The sequence below is a fragment of the Oncorhynchus tshawytscha genome, linkage group LG32 (genome assembly GCF_018296145.1).
Source record: "Oncorhynchus tshawytscha isolate Ot180627B linkage group LG32, Otsh_v2.0, whole genome shotgun sequence".
NCBI lineage: Eukaryota > Metazoa > Chordata > Actinopteri > Salmoniformes > Salmonidae > Oncorhynchus > Oncorhynchus tshawytscha.
Window position 1 is genome coordinate 3,016,950 of NC_056460.1, and position 11,280 is coordinate 3,028,229.

Genomic DNA, 11,280 nt, shown 5'->3' on the forward strand with positions numbered 1-11,280 from the left:
AGATTTTTGTTGGACAAGTTTGCTCACCACCAACAGAAAACAACTTCCAGTTGACATTATAATCAACTACAATGCTTCACCAATATAAACATGGCGTCTACTGGCTGTCAACAATTAAAAACAAGAAAAAAAACACCTATTCCTAAATAATAATAAACAATCATATTATTTTTTTTCTACTTTTCTTTCTATAGAATCCTAAAACCCACTAGCTTCTAGAACTCTCGTCTCCCTAAAACTCACTAGCTTCTAGAACTCTCTTCCCCTTGGAACGACCCCAAACAAAACTCAAATCAAATTGTATTAGTCACATGCGCCGAATACAACAGTGAAATGCTTCCTTACGAGCCCCTAACCAACAGTGCAGTTTCAATACAGAAAAGAAGAGATAAAACTCCAAATAAACACACCGGCTAAACGCAAAACACAAATCTTTTTGACCCCAGAGATATTCAGCAACCAAATTTTCCTTACCGCGGACATGTCTGATTTCATGAGGAAACTCCTGCGATATCCGTAGCAACTTTTCACCTCACTGCGGAGCTTCTCTCTCTTTTCAGGGTTTACTCAATAGGCATGTTGTTGGCTCTGGGCCCAGTCCCCAATGTCATGCTCTAGTACATTTGGTTTGGCACGTAAGAATTAACCCTGATATTCTAAAAACAGGGCAACAATGTCAATATAATTGTACCAAAAAATGGTCAGTTGGTTGCATGAATAAATATCACTACTAAATGTTTACATGAATTGAAATATTTGATTGCATAGTCATACTTTCAACATCTTTTCAATGGCATTTTGCTAAGTGGGATAGCCCAATGTCAAAACACAGTTTTAACGTATCCAAATCAATAACCAATATGCAGGAAGTTTGGGATAAATTGAAAATGTAACATGTGCTATATACACAAACATCTGCCACAATAATCGTATTACTTGTATTTTTAAAACAAGCTCCTTATAAACTGCACAAGCACCAAAAAAGCTGTTTTGACAGTAGCAATAATTCACTGATGTCGATTAGGGGGGAACTTCGGTTGTACGTGTTGTTGAAACTGACACACACAAAAAAAAACACATGGAAATGGGAGATATATTTTACCTCACTGGTTAGAGGACAACCTGCAGAAGACAGCTACATTTTGGAGTGATTGCGTTTAAATTTAGGGGTCGCTAAACAGTGGAATGCAACACGTATTTACCATGCTAAAATCATTTGTGCAAGAGGAGAGAGATGAGATTGCACGTCCTGTTAAAACTAACAGCTCAAAAACCACATGGAATATGGGAGTAATGTGTACATCCCTGGTTAGAGGACAATTTGTAGAAAATAGCTCGCCACATTTTGAAGTGTTGCATTTTGATTCAAGTGGGTCACCAATGTGGTAAGTGTAACAACTCCTAACTGTCCCTAGAATTTCTAAGCAAACAGCTGGAGGCAGGGCTTTCTCCTATAGATCTCAATTTTAATGGAATGGTCTGCCTACCCATGTGAAACGCAGACTCTGTCTCAACGTTTAAGTCTTTACTGAAGACTCATCTCTTCAGTAGGTCATATGATTGAGTGTAGTCTGGCCCAGGAGTGTGAAGGTGAACGGAAAGGCTCTGGAGCAACGAACCGCCCTTCCCCTCTCTCCACTGGGATTCCCTGCCTCTAACCCTATTACAGGGGCTGAGCCACTGGCTTACTGGTGTTCTTTCATGCCATCCCTAGGAGTGGTGCGTCACTTGAGTGAGTTGAGTCACTGACGTGATCTCCCTGTTTGGGTTGGCGCCCCCCCTTGGGTTGTGCCATGGCGGAGATCTTTGTGGGCTATACTCGGCCTTGTCTCAGGATGGTAAGTTGGTGGTTGAAGATATCTCTCTAGTGTTGTGGGGGCTGTGCTTTGGCAAAGTGGGTGGGGTTATATCTTTCCTGTTTGGCCCTGTCTAGGAGTATCATCGGATGGGGCCACAGTGTCTCCTGACCCCTCCTGTCTCAGCCTCCAGTATTTATGCTGCAGTTGTTTATGTGTCGGGGGGCTCGGGTCAGTTTTATATATCTGGAGTACTTCTCCTGTCTTATCCAGTGTCCTGTGTGAAATTAAATATGCTCTCTCTAATTCTCTCTTTCTTTCTCTCTCTCTGAGGACTTGAGCTCTAGGACCATGCCTCAGGACTATCTGGCATGATGAGTCCTTGCTGTCCCCAGTCCATCTGGCCGTGCTGCTGCTCCAGTTAACTGTTCTGCCTGCGGCTATGGAACCCTGACCTGTTCACCAAATGTGCTACATTATAATCAACTACAATGCTTCACAAATGAGGAATCATGAAATCATGTGAAACATGATCAATGAATGATCAGTGAATCAATGAAATCATGAAACAACTCCTTAAGATTATCTCTGGTCACAGCTATGAGTTCTCTCCTGTGTGTGTTCTCTGGTGTATAGTCAGATTGCTAGATGCTGAAAAACTCTTCCCACATTGACCACAGCTGTAAGGTTTCCCTCCTGTGTGTATTCTCTGGTGTTGAGTCAGGTGGCCAGATGTAGCAAATCTCTTCCCACATTGATCACAGCTATAAGGTTTCTCTCCTGTGTGTTTTCTCTGGTGCACTTTCAGATTGCTAGATGTAGTAAAACTCCTCCCACATTGATCACAGCTATAAGGTTTCTCTCCTGTGTGTTTTCTCTGGTGTACTGTCAGATAGTTAGATGTAGTAAAACTCCTCCCGCATTGACCACAGCTAAAAGGTTTCTCTCCTGTGTGTTTTTTCTGGTGTACTGTCAGATAGCTAGATGAAGTAAAACTCCTCCCACATTGATCACAGCTATAAGGTTTCTCTCCTGTGTGTTTTCTCTGGTGTACTGTCAAATAGCTAAATGTAGTAAAACTCCTCCCACATTGACCACAGCTAAAATGTTTCTCTCCTGTGTGTGTTCTGTGGTGTAATGTCAGCTGGTCAGATCGAACAAAACTCTTCCCACATTGACCACAAATATAGGGTTTCTTTCCTGTGTGTGTTCTCTGGTGCACTGTCAGATCTCCAGATTGACTAAAACTCTTCCCACATTTATCACAGCTATAAGGTTTCTCTCCTGTGTGTATTCTCTGGTGCACTGTCAGATGGCTTGCTTGAACAAAACTCCTCCCACATTGATCACAGATATAAGGTTTCTCTCCTGTGTGTATTCTCTGGTGCACTGTCAGATCTCCAGATTGACTAAAACTCTTTCCACATTGATCACAGCTATAAGGTTTCTCTCCTGTGTGTATTCTCTGGTGCACTGTCAGATCTCCAGATTGACTAAAACTCTTCCCACATTGACCACAGCTATAAGGTTTCTCTCCTGTGTGTGTTCGCCTATGAATTTTAATGCCTGATAAGGTAAATCTCTTCCCACAGTCAGAGCAGCAGTGAGTTCTCTTCCCTGTGGATCTCTGCAGGTGTTTCTTGAGGTGTTTTGATCTGGAGAGACTCTTCTCTGCCTCTTCAGCATCATGAGGTTGTTGAGGATCCCCAGATGATCCACGATAGTCCCCACTCTCTCCTGTGTGAACAACAAAGTCAGATGATTCAAGGCCCACAACAGCAGAATAAAAACACTGTAAAAGACAGGTCAGGCCAACAGAGTAGCCATGATGTTGTACAACATTTGAGGTCTGTAAATGTATGTTAAAATTATTTGACAATGGTCTTAAAATGAGCAAGAAGTCACATTTTGTCTTATTTTCACATTAGTAGTAACATTGATGATTGTTGACTAGAAATAAGTTATTCATGTTGTTGATACTCTAAGCAGTGTGCCAGACGACTTTTGGTCTCAAATATAGGCCCCTTTCTGTGTTTAATAAAATTGCGGCAAAAGGGCGATGCGCACAAAATTTGATTGCAGAAACATCTCCCTGCTAATGAGGAAACCGATAGGGGCAAAAATGTATTTAGTCAGCCACCAATTGTGCAAGTTCTCCCACTTAAAAAGATGAGAGGCCTGTAATTTTCATCATAGGTACACTTCAACTATGACAGACAAAATAAGAAAAAAATCACATTGTAGGATTTTTAATGAATTTATTTTCAAATTATGGTGGAAAATAAGTATATGGTCACCTACAAACAAGATTTCTGGCTCTCACAGACCTGTAACAACTTCTTTAAGAGGCTCCTCTGTCCTCCACTCGTTATCTGTATTAATGGCACCTGTTTGAACTTGTTATCAGTATAAAAGACACCTGTCCACAACCTCAAACAGTCACACTGCAAACTCCACTATGGCCAAGACCAAAGAGCTGTCAAAGGACACCAGAAACAAAATTGTAGACCTGCGCCAAGACTGAATCTGCAATAGGTAAGCAGCTTGGTTTGAAGAAATCAACTGTGGGTGCAATTATTAGGAAATGGAAGACTTACAAGACCACTGATAATCTCCCTCGATCTGGGGCTCCATGCAAGATCTCACCCTGTGGGGTCAAAATGATCACAAGAACGGTGAGCAAAAGTCCCAGAACTACGCCGCCAGGGACTCAAATCCTGCAGTGCCAGACGTGTCCCCCTGCTTAAGCCAGTACATGTCCAGGCCCGTCTGAAGTTTGCTAGAGAGCATTTGGATGATCCAGAAGAAGATTGGGAGAATGTCATATGATCAGATGAAACCAAAATATAACTTTTTGGTAAAAACTCAACTCGTCGTGTTTGGAGGAAAAAGAATGCTGAGTTGCATCCAAAGAACACCATACCTACTGTGAAGCATGGGGGTGGAAACATCATGCTTTGGGGCTGTTTTTCTGCAAAGGGACCAGGACGACTGATCCGTGTAAAGGAAAGAATGAATGGGGCCATGTATCGTGAGATTTTGAGTGAAAACCTCCTTCCATCAGCAAGGGCATTGAACCGCTGTGTCAGATTTCAAAAAAGCTTTACGGCAAAAGCACAATATTCAATAATCTGAGAACAGCGTTCAGCCAGAAAAGCAAGCTATACAGTTACCCGCCAAATTGTGGAGCATTATAGATCTTCACTTACCTTATCTTTGTTGGAAAGCACTCCCAGGACTACCACAAGAAATGTTTGTTTTGTTTGATTACATCTATATTTATGTCCAAATACCTTCGCTTTGTTCACGTGTTTAGTTCACTATTCCAAAGGCACAATGCGCAAGCGCAAAATCTAGACGAAAAGTCAAGAGTTCCATTACAGTTTGTAGAAACATGTCAACCGATGTTAACAATCAATAGGGTCTTCGGGTCTTTTTTATAATAAATCTTCAATAATTTTCCAACCAGACAATAGCGTATTCATTACAGAGGAAAAAGAGGGAACAGCGTGACCGCGCAGTAAACAACTGATTGGCCACAGCCTAGTCCACTTGTTGAAACAGCTCTTATTCGACCCCCTTCCATAATAGAAGCCTCAAACAACTTTTAAAGACTGTTGACATCTGCTGGATGCCTTGGGAAGTGCAATCTGACCCCATAGACACAGCATATTGGATAGGCAATCACTTAAATGAAACTACAAACCTCAGTTTTTCCCACTTCCTGGTAGGATTTGTCTCAGGTTTCCACCTGCCATATGAGTTCTGTTATACTCACAGACATCATTCAAACAGTTTTAGAAACCTCAAAGTGTTTTCTATCCAATACTAACAATAATATGCATATATTAGCATCTGGGACAGGGTAGCAGGCAGTTTACTCTGGGCACCTTATTCTTCCAAGCTACTCAATACTGCCCCCCTGTCACCAAGAAGTTAACAGTGTCCAAAAAAGGGCCAGATGTATACACAATGGTGTCGTCTGCGTAAAGGTGGATCAAGGAATAACCCGCAGCATGAGCAACATTGTTGGTATATACAGAGAAAAGAGTCGGCCCGAGAATTGAACCCTGTGGTACCACAGAGACTGCCAGAGGTCCGTACAACAGGCCCTCCAATTTGACACACTGAACTCTGTCTGAGAAGAAGTTGGTGAACCAGGCGAGTCAGTCATTTGAGAAACCAAGGCTGTTGAGTCTGCCGATAAGAATACGGTGATTGACAGAGTCGAAAGCCTTGGCCAGGTTGATGAAGACAGCGACACAGTATTGTCTCTTATCGATGGCGGTTATGATATCGTTTAGAACCTTGAGCGCGGCTGAGGTTCACCCGTGACCAGCTCGGAAACCGGATTGCACAGCGGAGAAGGTACGGTGGGATTCAAAATGGTCAGTGATCTGTTTGTTAACTTGGCTTTTGAAGACTTTAGAAAGGCAGGGCAGGATGGATATAGATCTGTAACAGTTTGGGTCTAGAGTGTCGCCCCATTTGAAGAGGGGGATAACCGCGGAAGTGTTCCAATCTTTAGGAATCTCAGACGATAAGAGAGGTTGAACAGACTAGTAATAGGGGTTGCCACATTGGCGGCGGATCATTTTAGAAAGAGATTGAAATTCTCGACTATTGTGGAGTTATCGGTGGTGACAGTGTTTCCTAACATCAGTGCAGTGGGCAGCTGGGATGAGATTCTCTTATTCTCCATGGACTTTACAGTGTCCCAAAACTTTTTAAAGTTCGAGCTACAGGATGCAAATTTCTGTTTGAAAAAGCTAGCCTTTCCTTTCCTAACTGACTGTGTGTATCGGTACCAGACTTCTCTGAAAAGTTGCGGAGACTATTCAATGTTTTTGTGCTGGTCGAGAGCAGTTAGGTCTAGAGTGAAACAAGAGCTATATCTGTTCTTAGTTCTACATTTTTTGAAAGGGGAACGCTTATTTAAGGTGGTGAGGAAATTACTTTTAAAGAACAACCAGGCATCCTCTTCTGACAGGATGAGGTCAATATCCTTCAAGGACACCCGGGCCAGGTTGATTAGAAAGGCCTGTTTGCAGAAGTGTTTTAGGGAGTGTTTGCCAGTGATGAGGGGTGGTCGTTTGACCGCGGACCCATAACGGATGCAGGCAATTATGGGGTTATCACTGAGATCCTGACTGAAAACAGCAGAGGTGTATTTGGAGTACACGCTGGTCAGGATAATATCTATGAGGGTGTCCATGTTTGTAGAACGGCCGGGGTGTTCAGCATATGAGGTCACCCAACAGAAAGAACTCTGAAGATAGATGGGGGGAAATCAATTGACATATGGTGTCCAGAGCACAGCTGGGAACTGAGGGGGAGGTCTATAATAGGCAGCAACAGTGAGAGACTTATTTCTGAAGAGATTAATTTTTTTAATTAGAAGCTCAAAATGTTTGGGTGTAGACCTGGAAAGTATGACATGCCATTTCTGCAGTAGATTGCATCTCCTCCTCCTTTGCCAGTTATATCTAGACGGAAAATGTTGTCGATGGGGATGGAAATTTCAGAATTTTTGGTGGCCTTCCAAAGCCAGGATTCAGACACGGCAAGGACATCAAGGTTGGTGGAGTGTGCTAAAGCAGTGAGCAAAACAAACTTAGGGAGGAGGCTTCTGATGTTAACATGCATGAAACCAACGCTTTTATGGTTAAAGAAGTCAACAAATGAGAGTGCCTGGGACACACAGGACCTGGGTTAACCTACATCACCTGGGACCTGGGTTAACCTACATCACCCGAGGAACAGAAGAGTAGGCTGAGGGTACGGCTAAAGGCTATCAGAACTGGTTGTCTAGTGCGTTGGGAACAGAGAATAAAAAGGGCAGATTTCTGGGTGTGGTAGGATAGATTCAAGGCATAGTGTACAGACAGGGGTATGGTAGGGTGCGAGTACTGTGGAGGTAAACCTAGGCATTGAGTGACGATAAGAGAGGTTGCATCTCTGGAGGCACCAGTTATGCTAGGTGAGGTCACTGCAAATGTGGGAGGTGGGACAAAAGAGTTCTTGGAGGCATGTTGAGTGGGACTAGGGGCTCCGCAGTAAAAAATAAAACAATGATAACTACCCTAAACAACAGTATACAAGGCATATTGACATTAGAGATAAATAAAGCAATGCATAAAGCAATCAAAGGTGTTGATTGGGAGAGCTAGCTAAGACAACAACGGGTAAGACAACAACAGGTAAAATGGTGATGAACGGGCAGAGAGGGTCGGTTAACGACACACAGGGCCTGAGTTCGAGGCTGAGGCCGACAGATAAACAAAATGGAGTACCGTGATTAATGAACAGTCCAGCAGGCATCAGCTATGTAGCCAAGTGATCATAGGGTCCAGTGAACAGGAATATATGAACCAGGGAAGCCATTAGGTAGTCATTACTACGCTAGCACCAGTTACGGGCAGAGAGGGTCAGTTAACGACACACAGGGCCTAAGTTCGAGGCTGAGGCCGACAGATAAACAAAATGGAGTACCGTGATAAATGAACAGTCCAGCAGGCATCAGCTATGTAGCCAAGTGATCATAGGGTCCAGTGAACAGGAATATAGGAACCAGGGAAGCCAAAATGACTCCAGCTACAATTCATATTTTACCAATTGGCCTGGACCCTTTGTCGACATGGAGCCCCGCCGATCCATCACGACTGGTCTGCGACGCAATTCCATCCGATGTACCCTCAACCGGCCTTTGCCAGATGTCAATGACGCCCTCGTCCCGAAGCTAGCATATGATGAACTTCAACTTAAATACAGGATCTTGCTGTCGGACAGTTTTTTGTATTCTGAAATGCACTTGAACTATGTATCTACGCTGGGAAAATAGTGTTCGTGGGAACAGAAATACGAAATAATTTCAGAGTTGGTTTTTAACTGAGTGTCAGGGCATTAGCCACTCCGGTGCGTCCGGTGCAAAGGTCCAGAGCGTACGAAATTATTATTATTTAGTCATTCTGTTCCCATGAAAACAGTTTTTCCAGCTTAACATAATGAGCCACTAGAGATTGGAAGGTATATTTAATTTAAAAATGGAAAAAGAGATTGAAATGTATTGCAATTTATACAAAAAGACAAAAAAAAAACATTTACAACAAACACGTATTACTGCTACGCCATCTTGGATTACAAGATGACACTCAGTTAAAAACCATTGGATTTAGCAAACTCTGAAATTATTTAGTCAGGTTATGTCGATGACCGGCTCCCTCCTAGACAGGTTGTGTCGATGACTGGCTCCCTCCTAGACAGGTTGTGTTGATGCCAGGCTCCCTCTAGTCAGGTTATATTGATGACTGGCTCCCTCTAGTCATTTGTGTGTCTTGTTTATTTAATCAAACAGCGTGCATAAAGCATCATACATTCAGTACATATAGATTTTATAAAAACAAAAATTACAGATGACTCTTGGTTGACCAAGATGTATTTTAGTTGGGGACAACACTAGAACATGATTTTGGGGCTCCCAGAAGGCGCAGCAGACACTGCATCTCAGTGCTTGAGGAGTCACTACAGACACCCTGGATCAAATCCAAGCTGTATCACAACTGGCCGTGATTGGGTTACTTGTAGATAAATAAATGTTACACGACAAACCATTTTTTACAAATCCGTCAAGGCACCAACTTTGAGGGTTTAAAACAAAGGTTTCAAACCAATTGATGAATGTAATTGAATCTAATGTAAGGGCATGAAAAAAAATTGGCTGAATATTATACAATGACTTAAACAGCTCTAATAATTTGCCCCCACAGGAAATCGACACAGGCATTTATAGAATATATTATATAGCCTCAATCTGTTTAAAACAATAATTTTGACCTCATGGATGGCCAGTCGTTGTATTCAAAGTGTAGTGAATTCAGGGGGTAGTCCTGAGCTGAACTCAAACCTGGGTCCAGTGACTGTCAAGCCAACAACTTATAACTGTTACGCAAGATTTCTGAACTTCTTGACAAGGTCGCTAGGTGTTAGAGAAAGCTACTGTAGCAACCGTAACCTATGAATGTGAGAGTGGTAACACTTTTCCTTCCCCCATCCCTCAGCTGTTTAACAAACCAAGCATCTGGGCAGCCATTTTGTTGCTGTTTAAAAAAAAAACATACAACCCAGCAATCTGCAGTTCAAACAATAACAATTCTGTCATTCCGCAACTATTTTGGTAATAAGATGATGGGGTTGGAGAAATGTAACTACTTTCAAAATTCATAGACAGACCTATGGATGAAAGGACTGACCATCCATGATATCAACATAACAGTTTTAACCATGTTGAGGTTATACAGTGGTGTTAAAGCGGGAATCGTTTCTAAACACTTGAGTAAAAAAACGTATTTGGTACAACAGTTCATGAGCTCATGAGGCATGTGTTACACACTTCAAGAATCAATGACTATAAATAAGTAATAAAAAATTCACAATAAGGATGTAGCAATTGCAGATTTCCGCTTTAACACCAAACATCAGTTCTACAACTGCAGAGTTTGTGCCACTGTTTTTAAGGCAGTACTTACTAGTGTTAATCAGGGCCCGTTCACCGTTAGAACCATTGGACCCCTTAAGATGCGTTTGGGAAACCGGGCCCAGATATCCAGTTTCCTCCTCCTTTGTGGATGTAACAGTCATCTCCTCCGCCTCTTCTTTCACACCATAAAATTCATCCTTCTCTCCTTTTACTGTAACATCTTCTTTCACTCTGAACGAGTCTTCCACTTCTTTCACTGAAACGTCTTTCTCTTCTTTTTTCACTGTAACAGCCTCACCCTCTGCTTGTTTTTGTATTGTAACAGCCTCCTCTTCCTCCGTCCAGCAGCCCTTCTCTTCTTTAGCAGGGGAGTAGTTTAATGACCGCATGGTCGGGGATGTTAGCTAGCTAGGCTAATGCTAACTTAACCAGCCCGCTAGCTGACTAATAATAACAACACCGTAAATATGAAATGAAATCGGATAACTAACTAGACGACAGGAGTGGTTTTAAACACAGTGGCTAATAAACACTTAAGCGTCGAAATAACTTTATTGGTTCGTCTATTTTGTCTTGCAAGCTACGGAGGTGTCTGACTAACTGTTGTTGCTGCTGTTGAAAGAAGCGTTCCGTCCACTAGATCATACGTCACACCAGCAGCATTGCCTTAATTCCCACATCGCCATCTGTTGACTGGAGTGGGTAACGCAGTTGAGTAAAACGTATATTTAATTTTCATTCAAGTTAAAGTGTAGGAAGCATAAGTTTTTACTCACCAGTGTAACGATACAGTGTGGTTAAAGACTTAGAAACTTAGTTGTATTGAAGATCTGGTAACCTATAAGCACAACCAGTTATGTTGTTGAATTATCACATATCTGTTATTTCACCTTTATTTAAACCAGGTAGGCCAGATAGTATATAGTATATTCTAGAATTCCTACATGATGTCATAATGATAGTTTAACCAAGTTTCTAGAATATATAGTATATTCTAGAATTTGTCCA

General features: G+C 42.1%; 1 protein-coding gene across 1 annotated transcript; it reads right to left on the minus strand.

The window, feature by feature from the left end:
* Positions 1-2,154: 2,154 nt before the first annotated feature.
* On the minus strand, positions 2,155-10,913 carry LOC112245063 (zinc finger protein 2-like). Its single transcript, XM_042310846.1, has 2 exons — positions 10,322-10,913; positions 2,155-3,533 (listed from the first exon to the last, which is right to left on the minus strand). The coding sequence occupies exons 1-2, from the start codon at positions 10,659-10,661 to the stop codon at positions 2,395-2,397; spliced, it is 1,479 nt and encodes a 492-aa protein (XP_042166780.1). The 5' UTR covers positions 10,662-10,913; the 3' UTR covers positions 2,155-2,394.
* Between the last annotated feature and the right edge of the window lie 367 nt (positions 10,914-11,280).

Excerpts from the sequence above, each read along its gene's own strand:
- LOC112245063 (XM_042310846.1), bottom strand. The coding sequence starts at position 10,661 with ATGCGGTCATTAAACTACTCCCCTGCTAAAGAAGAGAAGGGCTGCTGG. Across the intron at positions 3,534-10,321 it reads ACGGGCCCTGATTAACACTA|GAGAGAGTGGGGACTATCGT; the intron begins GTAAGTACTGCC and ends TTGTTCACACAG.